The sequence below is a fragment of the Chiroxiphia lanceolata genome, chromosome 1 (genome assembly GCF_009829145.1).
Source record: "Chiroxiphia lanceolata isolate bChiLan1 chromosome 1, bChiLan1.pri, whole genome shotgun sequence".
Taxonomy (NCBI): domain Eukaryota; kingdom Metazoa; phylum Chordata; class Aves; order Passeriformes; family Pipridae; genus Chiroxiphia; species Chiroxiphia lanceolata.
Window position 1 is genome coordinate 119985467 of NC_045637.1, and position 24825 is coordinate 120010291.

At 41.3% G+C, this 24825-nt stretch overlaps 1 protein-coding gene across 1 annotated transcript in view; it reads left to right on the forward strand.

The window, feature by feature from the left end:
- The first annotated feature begins 15575 nt into the window (after positions 1–15575).
- Positions 15576–24825, forward strand: part of ANKRD28 (ankyrin repeat domain 28) — a 118763-nt gene continuing 109513 nt past the window's right edge. The window contains exon 1 of the mRNA XM_032678703.1: positions 15576–15656. Within this exon, the coding sequence (XP_032534594.1) occupies positions 15630–15656 (27 nt within the window). The 5' untranslated portion in view covers positions 15576–15629. The remainder of the gene's footprint in view (positions 15657–24825) is intronic.

Below are 24825 nucleotides of genomic sequence, written 5' to 3' on the forward strand. Positions count from 1 at the left end.
TCACAGCTCTTTGTCTCTTTGCTCTGGGGACAAAGGCAATGCTACCTGTGATAGAGAACGCAGCTCTTTTTGTTAAGCAAATCCTTTTTAAAGTTAAAATAGAGCTGTACATCAGAAATAAATAATAATATAGAACCAGTTAAGAAAATAATCAATACGTTTAATATTTTCATAAATTTTTTTTAAAAAATAAATATTAGTTTTCTGAACATTGTCAGCACTTTGTGGCAATGTCAGTGACAGGAAATTTAATTTTGGAAATTACTTTGTGTTTGGGACATCTGAGCAGTCTAATGATCAAATATGATAGCGCATCTCTGGGCTACGACTCAAGAAAAGGCACAATAAACATCAGGAAACTGACAAGATTAGTATTTCTATTTCATTTTGGAACTTGTGAAGATACATTTTCAAATGACAGGCTGTAAATGGCAAGGGTTTAGGAACTTCATGAACTGTTCTGCATTCTGTGGAAAGCAGGCAGAACAGGCGACGTGGGGACTCCCAAGCATAGGCTACCTTTGCTCTTCAACCAGTGCCCTGTGAAGTAAGGGAGGAACATTAGCAGAGATTTGCAGGCATGACAAAGAATGAAGTCAATCCCCAGAAAAGCTGCCAGCCATTAACTACAGCAGTATTTCCAAGCATCCATCATTGCCTATCATGGAATTAGCATCATTAGTGAGATGTCCCTTCAAGAGCAGTTGAGAGGATGGGAAAACATGACAGCACATTATTGTTGTATAAACTAAGAAGAAGGTCAACATTTGTAGGTTTTCACTGATTTTACAAAACAAATTGTGGACTGCAATTGTCACAGTCTACAAAGTGATGACAGAATTCAAGGCAGATGCACTTGCAGCAACAGTGATTTCAAAGCTGTTTCCCTGAGACTGTAGAATTTGTAATAGGTGTGCATGAAGAAGGGATGAAGCACTGTCGAAATATAGTAGTCCTGAAACTGTAAGGGTGCTGATAGGATTTAATGTGAAAAAAAACTAGTAAGGTAGGACTTTCCACTGATGCTAGAAGTAATAGCCCAATAATGTAGACCAGTCAACCTTGCATTGCCATTGTCTTCTCTCCTGACTAATCATGCATGAAAGCTATTATTCCTGATGAATCCATATTCCTGTCTGTGTCTTCTCATGATCTATATTAACTACTCCCACCACACCCTATAAGTGTCCTCCGTAGTATTTTATATTAGCCTTACTGCTGTGTTTCACATAGGCTGATTGGTGCCTTGGCCTACACTGTATTGCAGAGGTAATTATAACATTGCCAGGCTGTAAAGATATTTCTGTAGGGTTGATGGAGAAACTCTGAACTCTGAGCATGCACAGGTGTGCACGTTTTTTATGCAAAAACATATACTGTCCATTTAATATGCAAATCTGTATTGAAATTACAGCCAGAGGTGATGCGCTGAGACCACACAATACTACCCTCAGTTGAAATTTAAGTTTTCAAATTAAGTGCCTTGGCCTCCTGATTGAGGCATTTATTTTGAAGTATGTGCAGCTTCTAGTCAAAGGGCATTTTAAGGGTGGGGGAGGGGGTGTACACATTTTAACATGTAGACTCTGAAAGTCCCACTTTTTGTCTGGGAAGAAGAGTTCTCTGTGCCACAGCAGGGCTGTGTGAGAGAAGGTAAGTGAGGAAAAGAGAAACAACACGTGACTGGTCCTGCCTGAGCCCAAAGAAATGCCTAGCCAAGGTATGAATGAGTATTTCTGGATGAGATCTTATCAGCCCGAAAGAGGAAATGGAGACAAGATGTTAAGGATGTTTGGTTTTTCTCAGGGACATCTTGAACTTTTGCTTGCCTACTGTGGTTTCCCAGTGCCTTCTCCTCAGGATGGAGCATTGCCTTGGAGGGAAACAAGGAGCAAGAAAGAAGGACAATACAAATACTTTTTTCATTAGCCTTACATCTTCTGGAAATGTGAATACAGGACAAGTAGTAAACTGAACATAGAAAAAAGAAATCCCAGATTTTCTACAGTTACCTGTTGCTTGCTTCCTGTTTTTAGCAGGATTACTTTAGGGGAACAATGTGGCATCACCTCCACTATGCAGCTAATTTCACTACTCTGTGGGGTCATATGCTACAAAAATTCAGTTGCCAAGCATGACAATAGTTTCACAGCACTGTTAGAGGATGGTAAGAACCATGAGCCCATTGCAGTTTCATTAGCATAATTGGCATCCGCACTTATATGGTTTCAGCATTACTGAAGCAGTTTCAAGGGGACTGATTATGTGCTGTATTCCTTGGAGCAGTATTTCAGGCGGAAATCCCACTGGGATGGAGCAGACATTTAAAAAAGCCCTAAATTATATAGTGCTGTGTCAGTATTACTACAGGAAAAGTGTAGTAACTAAAATAAGTTTATCACACACAGGCAATTACCAGCTTAATGGATTTACACTGTTCTTTTAGATCTATCTTGATCAGTTCTCTGTTATAGCTTCCCTTGATCATCTAATAGGTTTGTTCTTTCCCTAGAAACTGAACTTCAGTGTTTTCTGTTACTTGCATGCAAATTGTACTCACTCAGTTTGAGATCTTGGAAATAAGGCATAGCAGCACTCTGATCTACATGGTTCTGCTAGCAGTAGAGTGCTTGGAGATTTTTTCTCTTCCTTTTTGAAGCAAATGCCCAAATGCAACTGTACAGCCAGCACGGCAAAACCACCAAGCAGTCTACAGAGTCATGCACTTATTTGTCCCCATATCTGAGAATATAGACTAGAACAGTTAAATAGTTTCTGACAATGGCAACGGCTACTGAGAGCTCCAACCTGTACTTGGATATTGAAGAAGTTTCAAAGATGCTCAAGCTTTCTTGCAGCTCTTACTCCAGCAGGCTTGCACTTCAACAAAGTCATCAGGACTCCATACTTTCTTTTTCTTTCCCATATATGCATCAAAAAGTTGGTGTACTCCTTCAGGATAATTTTGCACTGGAAGGCTAGTGCAAGGATGCTGTAGAGGGTTGCAAAACTGACTTGTACTTCCATTTTTTTAGAAGCAATTTCAGTTGTTAGATAAATATAACTTCTTTTAATCTATATAAATTTATCTATATTCATTATATATATTTATATATGTGCTATGAAGACTTAACATCATATAAATTGTAGCACTAAACCTGCATTATATGGGAAATCTGTTGTTTAAACATGTCTTAAAATGGTTTTTGGTGGTCTCTGCAAACACATGCTTCTTCTTCCCAACACCCCCCACGGTAATGTTATCTCAGGAATATCCTGGGAAGGTGTCCTGAGGTGTTTCCCATTGGCCTTTGTTAACCCCTTCCTGTGATTGGGTGTTCCTGTAAGCCTCTTGAGACTTTTAATTGGTTACTCTGTGAATCCTCCTAAACCCTATAAATGTAGCATCCCCAACAATAAACACTCTCTTGCCTCCTCTCCACGCCGGTGTGCTGTCTCTGTACCTGCCATGGGACCACGTGCGTGGGGGGAGGGGAGGGCACCTCTCCCCTCCAGCCTCAGGGGAAGAAGAGACCCCTGAGAAAACCCCTGGAGTTCCCTTTCCCCGTCCTTCAAGACGTCAGAATGGTTCTTCAGATGGAAATGGAACTAGAACTGGGCCGCCCCACGCCGTGGGTGGGGAAAGGGATCAAGAATAAATGTTTGTGTATTATGCAATAAGGAATAGTGAAATTATGAAACATTATGGTTTTGCTAGTGTTACAATATGTGTACATGCAGTTGTGCGCAACCTGTGAGACCTGATGGCTGCCCAGGTTCCCTGCCCACATAGGGACACTGAAGACCTGCTGGCAGTTTACAAGGATGGAAGCTAATCCACTGCTGGCATTTGCTGCCATAGGTAGAAACCCAGGTGCACATTCTGGAGGGCAGCCATGACATTCTCCTGCAGAAAGGTGTCCAAGAGCAGGTCCCTGCCAAGCATTGCAGGGATTTCTCCCCAAGTCACAGGGCTTAGTGGCTACAGTATCCCATCCAGATTTGTCATGTGTTACAAATGAAGAAAGAGATATGATAGTAATGGAGAGCTAGTAGGTTTTTAGCTAGTCCTTTGTCCCTTGCCATTCCAAGATAATTTACCCCTTCCCATACCTTGATCATGCAATTAAATGATTTGAATATAATCCATGTTTCCAAATTAACTGTTTTGTGTTTTTTCTTAACCCAAAGGGAACTAGAACACTGAGTGTATTCAATATAATCACAGAAAAGACCACAGGGTCCCTTAAACTGTCTTTGGGACACGTATCAGAGGAGAAAGTGGTTTCCCCATTTTCTTTATTAGACCACTGTGGGAGACAGCAAAGAAAGCATCACATATGTCTTTTGATATATCATAGAGAGTAAGCTGTGGGGTATGGTTAAGTTAAAACACTGTTAAATGCAAATCTATTTTGGGAAGGATGATTAGACTTAATAAAGGTTTTTAAAGACAGCACTAAATATGTCAGTGTGAATAAAAATAGAATATATCTGTTATTTTTAAAATAAACTGATAGAAGAAAAAGTATTTACTTTTTTAATTTTTTTTTTCTTTTTGGAAGAAAGGAAAGAAAATCTAGGTTTACATTACAAAAGGGATAGTGAGGATTTCCTTGTTTATTCTCCAGAGTTTTCTTAAGCCTGATGTTTCAAATCAGTGAGTCAAACAGAAGCAGGATAGCTGCAGATCACAGACGAGGAACCATATACATATGGAATTGATGAGGTAATTAATATCACTTTCCTCTACATTTCAAGGGAATGGGTTGTGTCCTGCACAAAAGTGTCTTTTTTGAAGCTAACAGTCACCACCTATCTCACAGCTTCTTTAGAGAGTTTCAGTAGGAAAAAAAATTAGTGTCTGTCTACAGTAGTCATTAAAAAGCATATTTAACAAGGACCGAAGGGCTCTAGGTCAAGCTGTGAGTGTCCAGAGAAATCCCAGCCTTGCTAACAGGATGTACTTTCACATGCACATGTGGCAGCAGCCAGTGGAAGTAGTTCCCATGGCTCCCACCCCTCTCTCCCAGCCCCGTGCTGTCCTTGACCATGCCTGGTAGGATTATTTCTGTGGCTGTGCAATGAGCTGGCTCAGTGGACAAGTCTTAGTTAAAGATCACTCGTAAAAATAATAGGAAAAAAAAGGTATTTTTCATTCTGGCTGCCCAGGTAGCAGAAGTGGGTGCTTGGCAGTGCATCTGGGGATGCTCACATCCCCAGCAGTGAGGGGTGGCAGCAGTGGGGGCTGCTTGCACCAGCTCCTGTGAAACACCTCACTGCAAGACTCCTCTGCTGAGGAATGGGAAAGAGTGAGGGGAGAGCTGATAGCTCACTTTATCCACCCTGGTGTTTCTTTACATGGAAGAGCACAATGCTGGCTCAGGGGAGCTGGAAAAAGGGGCTGTGTGATAATGGAATTGAGGGTAGGGCCAGCCCTAAGCGTTCAGAAATCCTGAGTCAGGCCAGCAGAAGCCATGAAGTCTTTAAAAATAAGAAAGGCGGTATTCTTTTATATTCTTGCTGCAATCTTAAACTTTAGGGTACATAAAATACTGAATGTACATCTTCTTACACTTTTCAAATGCAGGGACTAGATTCTTTCTTTGATACAACCATAAACTGAGATTTTCATACTGTTCAGAAAATATACCCAGCCTTATTTTGGTGGCTATTTATCTACCTAGCACACCTGACACTTGTGTATCAGAAAACTGAATCTGGGCATCATAACTCGATGAGACCTTTCCAGGCTGCAGTTGTGGGCACCTGCTGCTTGAGGCTGGCCATGATTCCTTGCTGCCAGCCCCAGGCAAGCAGCGAGGTCCCTGAGTTGCAGGCCCCTGCAGGCCCCCAGCGCTGGCAGGTTTGCTCCCAGGCCACTGATCTGCTGATGTGCCCCACACAGGATTTTGGATCATGTCACGCTCTGGAGCCTGCCAAGTCAGTCATCCTCAGGAAATACTTTTTCCCCCCACTTTGCTGCTTTAATTTGGCAAATCCGCCAAAGATCAAAACCTTCCATAAAAGTTTCAGATTATGTATATCTCCTCTTGGGTTTATGGTTGATCAGAGGATGCCCATATGCATTATTTATTATGCAGTTGAAGTGTTTTGACAGAGCCGGAAAATTCACTGTCAGGAGACAGCATTGCTGAGGGTCCAAGAGAAATTGCAAGAATTATTGCATTGGGTGAGAATCTGTAGCTCAGCACATGCAGACCTGCCAATATATACATGCAGATCTATATTCTGCATTAAGATATGTAGTTTTTTACTACCATAACTTAGGTGCCAACTTTTTTCTTCCATCCGCTCCTCCCCAGTGTGTCCTCACAGCACTCAGCCTCATGCAGGTCTGTCAAAAAGCCTGCTAAAAGAAAACAAACACTGATTTCAGGTGGATGAATATGTGGTTCCCAGCCAAAATCACTGTGCCTCGCACAAATACTTTTCTTTTGCCTCATGAGTAATTATATGTACCTATGAACAATGGGCTAAGCAACCACAGCCCCTTTTATGCAGGATCCTGACATGCCTATGCAGGGGGCATCGCTGGGTTTCCATGCTGAGAGGGCAGTGTCCTCAGCCCCAAAGATGTAAATGTCTACCAGATGTGAGGTGAAAGGCTTTGTGTTGGGTTTCTCCATGGGGAAGAAGCAAGGGTATCAGCCACCAAAATGACTTTTGAGCTACATTTTATTTCAATTTGTTTGGCAGAAGGAGAAGCCCAACTCCAGCTGGTCTCCACAAGTGAAACTATTAACAGTCTCTAACACCAGATAAGATCAAGCAGTAGGGCTGATCCATTGCTCTGACTAGATGAAGTGCAAGACTGGCACTCGCTGTTCTGGGCGGCCAGGGAAGTTGCACCACAGGCTGAGGCACCATGCAGTGAACCGGCTTCTTTTCCTCACCAAAAAACTGCCAGGGAACTGTGGATTTGTGTTTGTTTTTTTTTGTCCTATGACGGACATATTATTTTTCTGTCAATGTTAAAAGCATGGCCAGATTCATGCACCTCGACCTCACGGTTTGTCCCCAACACAAATGTCTCAGAACCCTGTGGTCAGCAGCTCTGACCTTCGGCTGGGCAGTGCCATAGCTGCAACCTCCTCCATGCAACCCCCCAGCAGGAGGGTCCCTCACAAGCTTCCTCTGCCACCATTCAGGCACTCCTGCCCTGTGCTGCAGGTGTTGGCAGTTGTGCAGCCTTGCCCGTGGCACAAGTCCACCGAAAACTAATCCAACACCGATCCTGCCTGCAAATGCTGGATGCTGCTCAGGTTACCTGTTAGCTGACACCAGCAACCACTGCTGCCTTGTCTCCACATCCTGCAGTGCTGCGGCCTGCCTTAGGCTTGCAGGGCATGATCTCCACAAGAGAAACAGCCTTTTTCTTCTGTGCTGGTACAGTGGCTTCTACTGAAATGGACTCTTTTCAGCTGACAGGGTGTTGCTTTGATGCTTACTGGAATTTGCAAAAGAAACAAATGGCAGGAAATCTTAGCTGGAATGCTAATGCAAATAATAATAACACCAATAAAATGAAAACTTCCACATACAGCCAAATGTCTGCTGTACATGACAGCAGTAAGGAAATATATATATTTATATGTGTATAACATATAGTTATGTGTGGGTGGGTGTGTCTGAGTCATAATTCAAATGCAAGAAGGGTGCAACTTAGCATTGGATCGATGGCAGGTCTAAAGGTGGTTCTCTTCCAAGATTTGTATTTTGGAGGGCGTTCAACTTAAAACTAACTGTGATAACACAAGGTGTTTTAAATCCCACACTGCAGGACAGAATTCTTGGAAACATAATAAATAAATTTTGGATTATTTTATGTAATTGGAAAATGTGCAGCTTAGAAACAAAAATCTACGGTGTGTACAGCATTTTCAATACAGGTTCATATTCTGGTTCACTTACTAATGGCATGTGTGCAAATGCAAAGTCTTTCCCTAATTCAACACTATGTTGCACAGACCAGTTGCCTGTACTGAACCATTGCCAAATATGTTATATGGAACTCTTCCAGCATTTCTGCTAAATTATGCTATTCCAGTGTATGTAAATTTAAATTTAGCAAATTCACCTCATGGCAATGTAGAACTCTACAGTCAGTACTTTAGGGAATATTTGGTGTTAATGTCTTCAGCAAAAGAGCTTTAATTACCTTCATCCCAGTGCTGGCTGATCTGGAGGTTATTCTCTCCACTTATCCACGGAAAGTGTAACACCTTGCTATTTAGAAAATGAAAATACAGATGATGCAGCATGTCCTACAAGTTAAGAAACTCAGGCTGTGGTGAGTGAGAAGGGAGAGCATGTTCATTAGTACAGATCCTGAGCAGAAAACACAGTCTGCAGCTTGCTGGAGTTCAGGGCTCAATCTTTGCACCTACTAAAGGAAAACAAACACTGATTTCAGTGCTGTAGTGGCAGGTCCAGCTACTAAAGAACTGAAACACCTTTTTGATTTCGTTTATCATGGCATGTGTTCTAGGGGAGGCAGGGGGAGCAAGTTATCAAATCCTAATAATTAATAAAGTTGTAGGTATTTTAATGCATTTTCTCTGTGCATGTCAACTGTCAGGTCCAAAGCAGCTCTAGAATCAGTACTAATGAAAAACCTCAGACTAAAATATCCATATATTAGTTTCTCTAACTGCTGTGACTGACAACAGTATTAACCTGTACCTGTACGACTCCATTTCTTCTAAATATTTTATACAAATGTAAATCCTTTAGCATGAGAATGAAGACAACATCATGAAAACAGGAATAAAGTTGTCTATTAAGATGCAAAGATAAATGCAAACTGTTTGCTTCATTTTCTCTTCTTTGAGTTACAAATTTCGTGCTGTCGTGAAAAAGCTTTTCATCTTCCCTGAAATTCATCACTGTGCCACTCGGTTGACAAATGTATTCATCACAGTAGTGTATTTCCCAGAGATTCCTGTCTTCTGCCTCAAGCACTTTATTCCTTTAGATGATAAAAGTATTTATCTGAGAAGAGTTTACATACATATCTGTGTGGCTGTAGGCTCACGTATGCCATCAAAGTATTTAAAAAAAACGTACTTCCCAGGAAAAAAAAAGGTTTAAAGATAGATATTCTTTATGGTAGAATCTTTATTCCACAATGGCTGGCACAATGATCTCCTCCCACTCTGTTTGGACAGTGAAATGCTCCCTGTTGTAGCAATTAAGGAGCCTGCAAGTGTATTTTACAAATTTAAAAATTTAATCGGAGGTTTTTAATGTGTGGCAGTGCAGCTGCACTACTACATTTGGATGTGTAACAGTCATGTATATAAAATGTCAAAATGTCATCAGGTGACACATTATTACTAGGTGAGAATACATGTGTATAGCTACTGCATTTTGGTTTATATTGCAGTCTTGAGGGGAACAAGACCGGAGAAAGTTGGCCATTACTGCAGCAACTGTGTTATTGGTAAAATAAGCTTTCCTTGATCTTCACTTTTCCTTATATTACACACTGTCCCCATTTTAATGGCATCTACTCCTGCAGTATTGAGTGTGAAAAGGTGAACTTTTGAAAGCAATTTGTCCTCCTTTCTGAGTTCACATTGTGTCACACTTAGCTAATTTTCAGAGGTCTCATTTCAGCTGAAATTTGTTTAGTTGAAAAAATGCCTTTTCCCTCATTTCCTCGCCCTGGTGACCACTTCAGTGCTTTATAACCAAATATGTAAAATTTACACTGGAATCACTTTCCCTCAATAGAAACGAAGCCATTGGAAAAGAAAAAAACAGAGGACACAGTCAATAAGGGATCCCTAGCTCATCAGAAAAGGAAATTTATGTATGCAGAAACCCTCTTCTCTAGAGCACCTGGCTGGGATATTACAGTTATATCATACATCATCAAAAAGTAGGTTTCAGATGCTCAGAAACTTCTGATTTAGAAGTCAGAACCCCTATTTTGCTTCTCACATGAAAATCAGCATTTCCACTTTAATACTTTTACTACTTCCACTTAATACATTGCTAGAGCACTGACGAAATGCATTTTAACAAAATATCCCTGTGCAGCAGGTTGAGTAAAACCTCTCAGTAAGATTTTTACGGTGCATTAAGCTTTCGGCTCAACAAGGTGACTGACCAAAACTCATTCCCTCTTGTGCTTCACTTTAGGTGTTACTCTTTGAAGAACTGGTCAAGCCTGAAAAAATAATTTGCAAGATCACATCCCACTGGAGTTTCCAGTTAGTCAATACTCTCCATTCTGAGGTACAACGAGCTTGGAAAAAAAGACATTTTGAGGCATTTGGTTATTTATATAAACAAAACAGAGTATTTTGTTAAATAAATAAAAGTAACATACTCCGGTTTGTTTATATAAATAAATATGTAACAAAACAGTCTAATCTATAAACACTAATTCAAGGTAAGTTCATGTGAGAATGTATAAGGGTGTGAATACTCACAGTGTTTTAAGAAGGAGTCATGTTGGGATGTGCTAATACCAGGAAATATGCTAACTGAGTCTTTTGTTTCTCTTTCCTCATTTCAGGTAAGTTTAAATCTACAATTTATTTCTTTAATTTCTAATAGATTGATTTGGAGTTTACAGCTACTCAGAATTAATAGTCTTTTATGATCATATTTCCAAAGGCATACAAATTTGTTTCACCAATGTTTGGACAATTTTGAGAGATTAAAAAAAGAAATCAAGAAGATTTTGGATAAAATTCTCCTCTGTGTCAGCCCAGATCCCAGGGTCCTTTATACCTTTCTTAGGCCTCTTTGAGAGTCTAACCCGCTGAAGAAGATAGACTTAATTTAGGGGGAAAAAAAGTTGCATGTTATTCAAACTAGAAGAAATGTGAACAAGATTTTTAATATGCAATTCAAGACAAAATTGCTAACTTTATAGAAGCCCATTGTTTAATATATATTTTTACCAGTATTACTGGCAAATAGGCAGCATAAGGACATACCAAACATCTTGCAAACTCCCCATAACATTTTTCTCATCAAAATGCAAGTGATGTAATTTCTTACCACTGTTGCCTTACTTTATATATTCTTAATTTTCTTTTTTTCTTGCACTTTTACTTGAATTTTCCTTAGAATATATGACTGACAGGAACTTAGAGCTGCTTGGCTGGCCCCTGTCTCTTGCCGATTGCACAAAGGACATTTATATCTGCCCTACCTTCCTCCAGATATTGAATTTGCTCTTTGAATAAGGAGGGCACAGTAGTTCTCTCTCCTCCTGTCTGCACCAGACAGGGACAAAATTGGTCAAATGAGCATCCATAAGCTTTAGAAATGCCAATCGATGATATTTGATTGATGATGCCATTATGATATTTAATATGTTTCCACTACAATCAGTAACTGTGAACAGCCAACAATTGAAAATATAATCTCTGGGACAGAATTAAAAAACCTTGACTGTTTTAGATTTTGATGGATAAAATGTGTCACAGCACGTGTAAAAATCTTTATGATGATGCTCTCAGCATACCATTATAAAATGAGTGTGATTTCTATTGGAAAAGTAGCTCCCCAGTAATGCTGATTCAGGGTCATAAAGAGAAATGCATTCCTCTGTGGGAAACTATAACATTATATTGATTTCAGACACCCTGTATTCTGTGCAAAAATAAAATTAGCCCTGCTTTACTTTAGGAGTACAGGACAGCATTTGGAGGAGGGTAGTGGCAATGAGGACTCCTAGATTCTATTCCTAGCCACAGCAGTGACTCATGCCATGACCTTGTGTAAGCCTGTTGACCTCTGTGCCTGTTTACCCATGCTGAAGAATGAAAAAGGAATAAATACCTACTTGGCCAGGGTTGAAACCCTTGGTTAGAAAGAGCTAAGTATACAGGCATTCTTGGCAAAATAAATAAATCATGAGGACATTTCAGATGAGTTCAAAAAACATCTCCAGTATGAAGTTTCAACAGTTTCTTCAATTTGATCCCATTATGTATTTCAGTGCAGCACATATGGTCCTATCTTTAAAACACTGGGTAGTGTTACGCACTGTGGGATAAGTTACAGAGTGAAGACTTTAAATTAACATTAATGGGAGCTGTGTATTTAAAGCCTGTTGCTCTCTGCTGAAAGTGTGCCCTCAGGAGAGCTGTGCTGCTAATAATTTACAAACTGTCCAATTAAAAAGTGTTGTGGAAATTTCTAACTTCTGCAGATGTATATTCTGAACATTATCAGAAATGCTGTGGCTTTAGGTATGTTTGTATGTCAATACTCAGACTTCTGTGAAACATTCTGTGAATGTTCCTAAGGGATGCTTGGGCACTTACTTACCCTTTAACACAACATTTAATTGTTTAACACATCTATGTTTGATTTAAAATCAATATATGTGAAGTTACCCTCAAATATATGCTAATAAACAAACAAGTGCTCATTTCTTTGCAGCACTGTTACATTTAACTTTTGAGTTTTCATTTCTGTTCTCCTTCTGTCACTCTGCAGTCAAATACTGTATTTGTGGAACACTAGCAAATCAGACAATATTATTGGCAATATTCTCATCTTTTTGTTCCAGTTGTAATAATCATTTGGACTGTTTGTTGCAGCATAAGAATAGGACAGTAATTTATACTGTCACTTGAGAAAAAATATCCACATGCAACTGATTGGTTTCAGAGAAACAACGCTCAGAAAATTCCCTCCTTCCATGTTATCCACCTTCAGGTATATAAGCCACTTGTGCCTAGATTGAAACAGACGGGTATCTCCAGGATCCGTATTGTTACTTCCATACTTTGCCTCTTAAACTTTTTCATGCTATATTGTCTTATAATCCACAGAAAAAAAGAATATCTGTGGTCAGAGTTGAGTTGGTTGATGCCATATTTAAATGCATACAGTAAAACCTAGAGGCCTGTCCCTAGCCATAGCCTGAGTATCGGAGCAAGAAAAAATTGAGAAACGAATGAAATAAAGATGTGCCTTCCCCCACTGAACCAGAACCTGGCCCCAGGCTGCAAGAGATACTAATGCTTCCAGGTGCTAAGTTTTCATGTGGGATGACTTTTCTACACACAGAAGTTACTCTAAATAGTGGGTGAACTGAAAGTAGATGTTTTTCTGAGTAACTCCTTAAACTGATAAGCTTCACAGGAGGAAGCAGAACTTTATCAGCTGCCAGACATTCTTTTCACTTTGAAAAGGAGCAGTCTAATTTGGAGACAGACAAAGGCAATGTTTCCTGATGTCATTTTCTCCTTCACTGACTGCATTGATAAAATTATCTCTAATTTTCACAACCATTGGTCTCTTTACCACGTTGTTATCACAGTTCTCAACCAGTTTGCATAGTGTCAGAATCTACCTGGTTTGTATTTTCACACAATACACATCTATTCACAAACAAACAAAAAGAACAGGTACGATACACAAATAATAATTTAGGGGGCTATTTGAAATTAATTAAAATGTTTACTCATCATAATCAGCATTTCTGGACATATCTAGATGTCAACAAAATTGATTTAGAAAGTGTGACAATGTTGAGGTTTTTTTCCTTTGCCTAGTAAAATAGGACTGCAGTCTTAACTAGTCGAAATAAAACAACACAGACAAGCATACCCCACTGGACCACTGGTATTCCAAGCTAATGAAAGATCTGCCTCAGCTAGCACCTATAGAAAACTCTTCTGTTCTCATGTTGCCAAGTCACCAAATTAATGTGTTCACATCCCACCCTCCTACTGGAATAAACAATAAGCACGAGCAAGGGCAACAACACACAAACAAGTCTTCACACAAAATATACTTAGTTGCTTTATTAAACTTTCATTTTTCTTAAGTTAAAATTAAAGTCTAAGTAGATGTAACTGTACGTGGAGTGTTAAGAAGTCACAGTCTATTCCGAAGTACAAGAAAATCAAGAAACTTGTGACCTTCATATCAGCATTGTCTGTAGCAGTATGCAACTCCAAAAAGCCTCAGTCTCTTCAGCCTGTTATTTTTTCTGAGAGGAAATCAAAATTCAGGAGAAAATAACCCTTCCAAATCATAGTTACCATGCTGGGGTGGCTGGTCCCAGCATTATTTTGTGGAAGAACAACACAATCCTATGCCAGTGTTAAGTATGCCACTTGTTCCTTTCACAAGATTTTGAAATCCTACCTATGAAGATGTAATTTGCGTTTGATGCACACAGTCCTACAAATAAGCCTGTAAATTATGTGTCAAAACATAGCAAAAGAGTTATGCAGGTAACATCTCCACTGATCTTCTGCCAAAAAATGATGAACATTTAATACATAGCAAAACAATCTTTCTCTTTTTCTCTTTTTTGAATTAACTATCTATCTGTACATGTCTGCTCCATCTGGTAATTCGTCAGAGCACTTCTTAGTGCCTTGATTTGGCCTCTTGCCACTACCCAGCGTGATGCCTGTTCAGCTGCTGTTCCTCCTTCCTCCCATGGCAATGGGCTCTTGAGGGTCTGAGATGGGCATCCAAGACACAAGGGAGGTTCAGTGCAACCCCACACCTGCACCATCACCCAAGCCGGGCACGGGTGGCCCCAGGGCTTGAGGCATCCCCCCACTAGTGGAGCTCCAAGCAGAGGAGACAGTGATTGAAACACACTGTAGAGTCCCTGAGGAGTGTTTGTAATAACAGGCTGTGGGAAAGAACAAGATGTGGCTGGAGGTGGGAGCCATGGGGACACAGGGAAGCACTTTGGTTGGACCAGTGCTGGAACCAGGACTGGTGATCGATCAACCTTCCTGCCTCCCTCTCTACACAAAACCCACTGTCGTGCTCAAATATAGTAGGTCAAGGACTAATACCAATTTTGATGCCAAGCACATATTTTACTAATAAACCTTAGTGATTTTTTGGAGGACTCTCCAACTTTTGCCATCCCTTTTGACCACGAGCATGTACAAATCCCTGGTGCTAGCTTCCCCTTCAGGGTGGGACGTCGCACACACTCCTGACAAAAGCAGGTGGGAGAGGGGCGACGCCTTCTCTCCCGGACAGGACAGGGGCTCGCACCAGCACTTGGATGGTGGGTGACGGGACCCTTCCCGGGCGAGCAGGGGTTGGGAGCCACCTTTGCCGGAGGAATCTCGCCTCGGGCCAAGCCGCCTGTGCCGGTAATTCCCGGCTCGGGGCTTATCGCGCCAGGTGGCCGAAACCACGCCTGGGAAACCACGACGATTCCTAAGGGAAGAGTGGCGGCCCCTCAGCCGTGCCGATTCCCGGTGTCTCCCAGTGTCTCTCGCCGCCACTGCCCCCACGTGCCCATCCCGCGCTGTCCGCCCGCGCCGGACCCGCGCCGCCAATCAGCGCTGCCCTTACTCTGCCCCGCCTCCCGCGGGCCAATCAGCACCGCCCTTGGTGGTGCGGGCGGGCGGGCTCGTTCCGGAAACCTCTCGGGAGGGCGAGCGCGGGGCGGGGCGGGGCGTGAGCAGGCCCCGCCTCCGAGGGCGCCGCGCGCGGTCCCTGCGCGGGGCGGTGGCGGGCGAGAGGAGGGGGCGTGGCCGGGGGGCGTGGCCGGCGCTCTGGCCGTGGTGGCGGGGGGGGGCGTGGCCGCGCGGCGCGCGGAGCCGGGAGTCGTTGGTGGCGGGCGGAGGCGGTGGCGCGCGCTCGCCATGGTGTTCCTGAAACTCCGCGAGCAGGTGGGCATTCCCGACCTTCCCTTCTCCTTCTCCTCCTCCTCCCCTCCCAGGGCCGCCGGGCGCGCCCTCCCCCGCCGTGGTGTGCTGGCGCGCGCGCGGGTGACAGGCGGCGGGCAGCGGGCGGCAGCGGGAGGCAGCATGGCTGCGGTGCCGCCGCCGGGGACCGGGCTGGGCGGGAGGCGCCATGTGCTCCCGCTGCGGGCGGGCCCGCCCTCCCGGGCAGGTACCGGGCCGAACAGGTGGCCGCGGGAGCCCTTGCCCGCCGGCCGCTCGCCTCCGAGCCCACGCCCCGGGAGCGCACGGGAAGCCCGGGAAGGGTGATGGGGGTGGGTCTGCGGGCTGCCCTTGGGCCAGCCCTGTCCCGTGCCTGTTTTGGGGAGGGAAGGGTTTCTGGACCGGGGTACCTGGGCCTCAGGGACTGCGCGGTGTAAACGGATTGACCTGGAGACACCCGTCGGGGGGCGACGTGCCCGGGAGCAGGAGCTGGCGCCGCTCCCCCGGAGCCGGCCCTGCGCAGTTTCACGTGCCCGGGAGCCGCCTGCCCGTCCCTCCACCTTTCCCTTCCAGGCCTTTACAATCTTTTGTTCGGCCGCCGTGCCTTTCTCCTCCTGCGGTCTTGACAAACCTTCCCCGAGCCCGCGCTCCCCTCCCGAAGGCAAAGGAGGTTCTTCATGCCTTTAGTGGTTTGTTGCTCTCGTCGTATCACACCCTTCTTTGTCTGCCAGGCTCTTCTGTTTCCATTCTAGCTGGTGAAAAATACTTGTCTTGGCTGCTCTGTCCTTTCCTGGTGTCTCCCCTGTCCTACCTATTGTCTCCTGTGTGGTATCAGGATACAAAGGTGGGAGGGTCTGCGCTGCCAATTTGCCGCCCGTGAAAAGATGCTTCCTAGGAATGGTTTTTTCTCTTGTTTTCATGTGTGTGAGGCCATATTCCGTGTAAAAACTCATACAGCCTGCTGTGGGTCTCCTTACTACTCTTCCTTAAAGATAACCGACTGTAACACCACCCGCTCCCAAAAAGAGAAGCCCCACAGAAAGAAAAACACCTAGAAACTTGGTAGTGGTTAGGTAGCTGGTATGCTGTGTGTGTTATGCTGATCAGTATCAGCCCATCCTTACCTTCGAGTCCTTTCATCAGGTACCTATACATGTGTGTTTGCACACTGTGGTTGCCGTGGTCCCTTGGGATTTTGTTCTAAAAAATGTTTGGTGATATGGGGCTGTGTCCTGCTGTATTGTATGTAAACTTTGTGAAGTCTCATGGTTTTTTAAAAGCTCATCTATGAATGAGCAACAGTTGTGGACCCAAAATGCATTTAGTGTCTCATGAGTAAGGTTGCCTTTTAGGCTTCATTACTGTTCTTCCATGGGAGGCTCTCCACAGAAATCAGCACTTGCTCATCTCTTCTGTTAAATAAGCCCTTTGGTTAAAACCAAGAAATACAACCCTTCTGCAAGTAATCATTATGAAATGATTTTCAAAAGCCCCGTTATCAATATGTTAACATGGAAGTAGTGTACTTCGGAACTTTTCTTCTGGGAAGGATCCTGTTATTGACAGATGCTGAGGTGAAATATTGGACTATGTGGGACCGTTGGTTTGACAGAGTAATGCATGTGAGGTTTTTGTCTTTTGTTGTGATGCAAGTTTTAATCCAGGAGTACAAGGTGGATTTTTTTAGAGGTTTCACGGATCTGTAAAGGTGAATTGATATACTGGGAACTGAAGTATTCTGTCACTTCAAAGGAGCAGAGAAAGGAAGGAGGGAAGGAAGGGAGTGCTGGTTTTGAAAAGTCTCTTGTAGAGAGAGTGATTTTTAGCAGCAGCTGCATTTCTGCTGCTTAAGTGTCAGTTGCTTGACAAATCAGTTATTTCAAACTAAATTCTGTTAAAAACTGTTTTCTTTAAGAATGCCAAAAAGTCACGAGGAATCATATTAACATGAAATCTCTCAGCTTTGCTAGCTACAGAGAATTCCTCCAGGCCAGTGTTCTTCTGCAGTATGCTGCAAGAAGTCTTGACTTGAGGACAGGATGCTGTGCTGATATTGTAACACCACCTGCTCTTTATAAAAACCAGCCTGTGGTACTATGAGGTGTTTCTCTTCAGTGTTTCGTGAAACATGCTTCTTGTTTGCTTGAACCATATACTTTGCTTCATAGTGGTGTGTTCATTTAGAATACAGTAAATTGTCACGTATGTTTGTGGTCCCTGCAGTGAGTCTGTCTTTCTTTAGTGGTGGCTGTTTTTGTACTGTTGAGCAAATATGAAGGGAGGGAAGTGATTTGCTAGTTTCCTTCTGCAACAGTCAGATTAATAACTTTCTGAAACAAAAATTCTACTAAATAAAGTATTACTTTAATTCTCAAGATTATTTTTCCAAATTCAAAATAAACTTACTGATTTTGCTCTTTGATAATGTAGAAGGGCTTTGTGTTACCTGTATGTCAGAATTATGCTGGGAAGAGGCAGACTTGCTGCATACAAGAAACTTGGTATTTTCTTACACTTGTTTTGGTTGAGTTTGTCAAGTTACTGCAAGCTAGTGTAAATGCAGTGCTCGGAAACTACAGTGAGGTGAGAAATTCTGCTCCGAGGCTCTTAGTTGAGTTCAGAGGGTGAAATCCCAGTTCCACTTGCTTGATTTAATTTACTTTGTACCTGATAAACAAAACTTTGATCCTACAGATGCTTAATATGTTTGTGAAGCTCAAATATTTGTTTTTGTCTGTGGAAGCTGATTTGACACCTTTAACCTTCAGAATAAAGATTTTTGATGCACTGAGAAGAGTAGGCCTTTTCTCGGGTTCAGCAACCAGCCATCAGGTGCATTACCTATAAATTTGTGTTACTACTTGAGCTTATTGCTTTGCCAGCCTATGAGGTAGGAATATATTTCAAAGTTTTGACATAATTGAGGGTGTACAATACACTTTCGGAAGTGACTTGTGTGTTTGCTTTCAAAGTATATTAGGTATCTAAAAAACTCATAAGCATGTTAGCAAAAATTACATTTGAAGCTAAATCAAACTATATTAAGCAAAGTTGATACCTGTAATGCTCAATAGCAAACTTTAACTCAGGTATAGAAAAGCAGTCATTCAAGTGTCAAGTCAGAAGTTGTAGATTGTTCTCGTTGCTCTTGGTTTGTTGTGCAGTGTTGGACAGACATATTTAATAATAGAGGAGGCAAGTCTGCAATTTCTGAGGCTTAAACCATTCAAGGTAGAAATGAAAAATATGGTAAGCATACCTTATGATTAAGGTATTTGTTCTTAAGTTTGCCTTCCTACTGTCTTCATATATTGGTGCTTGTATACCAGGTTCTTCTAGATGAGAAGCTGCTTTAACTACTAAAATGCCAAGTGAGAGGAAGCCTATAAAAGTTTGTTTCTTCCTGAAGCTGCTCCAGGAAACTGCACTGAAAACCAAGTTTAGGTCAAGAGTTACTGATGTCTTATCAGAATTTATTGGGAGGGGAGGGCAGAGGCAGGGAACTGAGAGGTATGGGGTAGGGAAAGAAAAAAGGAGTGACTTGCTTGTGGGCATCCACAGTGGTATACCTTGGTCTCATGTATCAAAGCCCTCAACTCTCCATAGGTAACTGTGAAAGGCTAAGTGTCATCTTCGTTTTTTTGCTATTCAGTCATAGTTTCTAGGTACATTAACTGTTTCCTAGAACAGGCAAATCCTTGCTTTAAAGGGTTGCAAGGTAGTCTCTTGTACACCTAAGGAGTAACTGACAGCCTAGTTTTTCTTAGTGTGCAGGTCAAATTTGAATTGTTTAACAGCCCAGGGATTCGTTGCTTTTCGGTTACAAGCCTTACCTGTGTATGTGCTTACAGGTCATCTTTTAGGCTTGCATAGTAGTTTTGTTGAAATGTATGAAACTGGTCTAAACTGGATGATTTTTTTTTCTTCAGTTTTGCAGCTATGTAAGTACTTGTGGCAAAACTTGTTGGATGCAACGTCATTATAGTTGGTAAAGCTTTATTTTTTTCTTTCAGTGCATTATAGTTTTAGTTATATGTTTTCTGTTTTTTCTGAATCTTAAATGTGTAATAGGAAGATATCTTAGAGCTAATAATGATGAGCATTTGAAAGGATTTTGTGTGGATTTTTCTGTATTATGACTACTAGACTGTGCTTGAGGCAATGCATTTATTTCCAGAAGTCAGATGTGGGTGGTAAGGGTCTGAGTAGGAACAACTGCATGAAGATATTAGAGTGACCACTTATCTTTAAAGTCCTTGAACAGTGAGAGCACTGACTTCTTTATTGCCCATTTATATCTTTCTCTTAGCTAAGATGGATCTTGTTCAATTGGCAGTTAAACAAATGTTTGCAGTGTCATAGTGAACACTCTGAATGCCTCTATGGTTGCTATTTTCATTACTACCAGCGTTAGACTTCATTCTTTTAGAATTCATGCCAAGAATAAATGTCCCAACTAGTTCCTTGTTACTCTAAGAGGAGGAATGGTCTCCTGTGGTGATGAAAAGGAACTGCTGCTGTTCAGTGAAGGAGGGATATGGTGGGAATGGAGTTATGTGTTACAAATGAGTGAGTTATGTGTTACAAATGAGTGAGTTACAAATTCTGTTCAAACGTAGCCTAATGAGATGTGTGTTTTCATTTTTATTCTTTTTTAGTAGAAGTTACTTTAAAGTTACCGTTCTTTTAAAAAACCCAAACGTTTCTTTTGGGAATCTTGTAGAAGTTAAGAACCACTCTTTATGCTCTGTTCTCCATCATGTGTTCTTCCTAAAATTTGCACCTAATCTTTTTAAACTGCATACAAGATAATTAAATTAAGAAGCTGTAATACTTACCAAGACACCTGAAGTCTTACTGTTAGTTCTCCTGCTCCCAGGCTAAGAACTTACATGTATTGAAAAGATAAGTTTCTTTAATTGATGGACAACTTGGAGTAACTTGAACTCCATTTATCTTGTTATACGCAGTAATTACCAGCCTTTCCATTAGAATGTGCTGAGAGAACCTGGTTCTACCACGTGTTCGTTTGGGGGGATCAGATTGCCCGATGATAACTCGGGAACTTTTGACTTGCGAACAAGCAGTTCTTCTCAGTCAAGAAAATACACTTTTTAAAAGAAGAAGGGAAAAAAAAAAGGTGGGGGAGAAACAAAGCAAGCCTTGATTCTGCACTCAGATCCTTATGGCAGATCCTGTTAACTCAGCAGCCTTCTGTGAGGGTATAAAGGTCTATTCATGTAGATAGCATCGAAGTTTCTGACCATTACTTGGAGCAAATATCAGGGGAAAAATGAGGCCAATGTACACTTGTCTATGAAGAGGTGACTTCCTTAGCACTCACAAAGATGATTCCTGCAGGAAACTAGTAGCTGTTGACTCTGAACTAGCAATATGCTGTCTGATGTGGATTATTACTTTCCCAGATTTCTGTGGTTGTTTCCGTTCATTGAAATGAATTGTGGAATAAGATCATTGAAATTAGGTGTATTTGGTATTATATACTTCATGTCCTCCACTTCTTTTATCAGCTGGTTTGTTTCTCAGGTACTGCATTTTTCTGTACTCACCTGGGCCTTCCTGAGGTCAAACTAATATCTTCTGATCATTTGTTTTTTTTTGCTCCTACCAACTTTTTATTTTGTTCTTACCTCTATTCCTCTACTCCTATTTCTGGAAATTGAGTGGGAGACTCGTTGCCTTAGTTACAGTGACTAACTGTTTCAAAGTTATTTATAATGTTTGTGTTTAAGTAACCTGTATCATAATACCAATCACAGAACATTTCACATCAATAAAAAAATAAAGCCATTCATCACTCAATGCTGGGAGCATGCTTACAGTACTGATTCTTGGGGGTTTTGTTTTCCTTCATTGTTGGGGGTGGAGGACAAATTCTAGTCTAGTATTTGAAGATTAATCTGAAATAAGGTGTCTTGGTGTTATCCTTTGTGCAAATGAGGAGAGAATCTTAATATTTAAGCTCTGAAATATCAGGGAATGTTATTCTTCCTCTGCTTAGTAATGACACTGGCACTCTCCCCAAGGGGTGGTAATATACCAGTTCAACTATGTTAATTCAGTTGTGATTCGGGTGTTGATGAATTATACAGCACTGACCCATTTCAGCACAAAAAACAGAGCTAATGCAAGAGTGGTGGGACTCAGTAGTTGGAAGAGAAGGGAAGATGAGACTTGTAGGCAACTGTGTGGGTGCACAGAGTTAGAGGAAGCACCAGCAGTAATATGCAAATAAAAGAGCGACAAAATAGTTGATGTGTAGCATCCCTGAAGACTGAGAAACTACTTGTTAGCTGAAGCACCTGATGACTTCTGTCCTAAATTAATGAGATGCTCTTTACTGTGAATTTAATATAAACCTAGAATTTCATTGTTTATTTCTACAGTAATGTTATGTATGTGAACTGAGTGAACAGTACTCTGTAAGTACAGTTTTTACGTGACTAAAATCTACCTATTTAGGGCAGCCTGAGCACAAGTATTTTTCCCACTGTAAGTACTGAAACTGTATATAAATTTGAGATGTTTAAAGCAAAGGTCTGCCTATTCTAACACTGTGGGTTTGGGGAAAAATAAAAGGAAAAAAGCAAAGCCATTTTGCTTAAGCTTATCTTAAACTTCAGAACTACATTTACAGCAATGGGGGTGAAAAAGTTTTCCTGCCCCAGAGTAATTGTAACTGACTCATATTAGAACTTAGTGAATGTCCAGGTTTTATACGTAACTTCGCCTGTTTACATGGGTTAGGCTAATTCTGACTGTGTCCTGAACTGTTGTAGTCATCCTTAATATTTAATGTTTCCATACTCTCAAACAATGAACTTCACTTAATGGCCTTCCTAATTCCAGATGATGAGCATTGGCTTGTAAGTTCTTCTTGGTCATTTTGCAGTCATGCAATCATACTTAAGGTTCACTCTCACTTTGCGCTGAAATCCTGTACTCGCTTCCATCTGGTGTGGAGAAGAAAGCATGGATACATCTGGATTTTTTGCTGGTGTTTTTTTACTTTGATGAAGTGAAGATAGTACAGTGCCTTAACGAAGAAGGAAGAGAAAGGAGCACAAGCAAAGACTTTCAGCATGGCAAAATGAGAAGAAAATTGAGGTAGTTAAAGCATCGAGACCAAAATGAGCCTATTTAGAGCTTACAGAATTTCTAGAAGTCATGAAGAATTCATGTTTCAAGATTTTGCTGTTTGTCCTCCTTTTTGATTTTATTTTGATAGCTCCATCTATGCTGGTCCCCCTGACATGGAGGAAGTTGAGCCTTCCATCAGGAACCTGGTCATGGAGCAGCAGGTAGCATAAGAGACCAAGGATCTACCTAGCTCATAGCTGGAGGACCTACTTGAGTCATAGACACCCGAACTGGAGGGAGAAAAAAACACTTTCAGAAAGTTCTATAGTCATTTATGTACTAACAATCTATAACTAATGCATAATCTAGTCATTTAAATCTATTATTGCAGACTGCGTTTCCTACAGTGTTGGGGTAATTGATATTCTCTCCTTCCCTGTCCTATCTTCAAGTCATCTACTTCTTTTGTCAGTTGCTCACGGAACTGGGCAGGTAATCTATGCAAAGTCCTTTCCATCCTGAGCACTTGATGTCTCTCTCCTGCCTCAGATCTCTATGTAGTGTCTGCTGACACTTCATTCACTCACCAGTGTTTCCCTAAAAACTGTTGTTGGTAGATTAAAATGAAGGACATGAAATCAGAAAATGAAGAAAACCAAAATGCTAACATTATTTTTCTGGTTATGTTATTAGTTATTGTTTTGAATTAGTGAAATGTCCCAAGTCATAGTACAAAGGTGCTTCAGAAATAACATATTAATGGAATTCCTTACCCCTCTCCTCCATCACTTTGTAACTGCAGAGTTTTGTTCAGTTCTTGCTATGTTTGTAAAACAGGAGCATTGATAGAAAGAGGTTTTATGCTTAATACTGTATTGTTGTGCTGTCTCTGCTGAATTAGAGCCCTACTGGTTCTGCCTGATAGCCTTTATTTCCTCTGCTCCTGTCTCAGTTCCAGGAGCAGTATTTTGCTTTATAGCTCTGCTGTATCTATTGCTTTTTTCTTTTTTAACAGTGCTTTCATTCTAGGGGATAACTTTCAGTGTTAAGGAGGACTTGTAGAAGAACGCTTTCTCTTCTTGTTTCTGTCACCTGCAAGATTGCAAATGCCATTACTAACCTGCATCATTACTGATCCTATAGTAATCATTCAGCTCATTATTTATTTCTTCCACTCTACCTCATGATGTTTGCTGTTTCCTTCCATCCACCAGCACACAGCCGTTTGTTTATATCTAACACTACCTAGATAACAGAATGAGAAATCTATTAAAATAGAACCTTTGAAGTAAAGAATAAGTAACATTTTATGACTTGTCCATAGACATTTCTTCATTCTTTTTACTGTAAGTTTAGCAAATTATGCTTACTGCAATCAGAGATGTAAATAGTCAAGTTAATCTACTCTATAAGAAACAGAGCTCAAGAGAGGAGTTCTTTGGAAGTCTTCATAATGAGAGTAAAAAAAGAAAAGTGAAGAGAGGATTTGTAAAACTAGAGTGAAAACCAAAAGGACAGAAATGGTTAGGATATCACAGATTGTCAGTGTCCGTGAATAGCAGTGCTGTTCAGGGTTTTGTAGTCAAGGATCATCCAAAACCCAACAGGTATCCAGCTACCCTGTGGAGCTTTGTTTACAATGACTTCCAGACATTGATTTCTTTTTCTGCCTGCTGCACCTTTCTACAGCACAGGAAAGGGACTCTCCCAGCATCTCTAATCTAAAGCTAACATTGTGAATAATATACAGAAGAGGATGTCTCCTGCTGTTTTTCTACACCCAAAGATGTAAAAAATGTTTTTTGATCAAGTATATCAAATTTATCATCTTGGAAGGGCAAATATAGCTGCATGCAGCCACATTTTTTATTTTTGAAAGGGCTTTGCACATTGTGAATTGGTTTCCTGGTTTTTTTTTTAACTCTCAACATTTAACAGGCCTTAATTGTTTAAAAAATGGGATGTTTTTCATAGTTTGCATTTGAACAAATTAGTTGTGAGGTTTTCACATCTGAAGGTTGATAAAATTTCTGTAATGCTCTGCATATGTGTTGAAAATGCTTTAGTAATCATT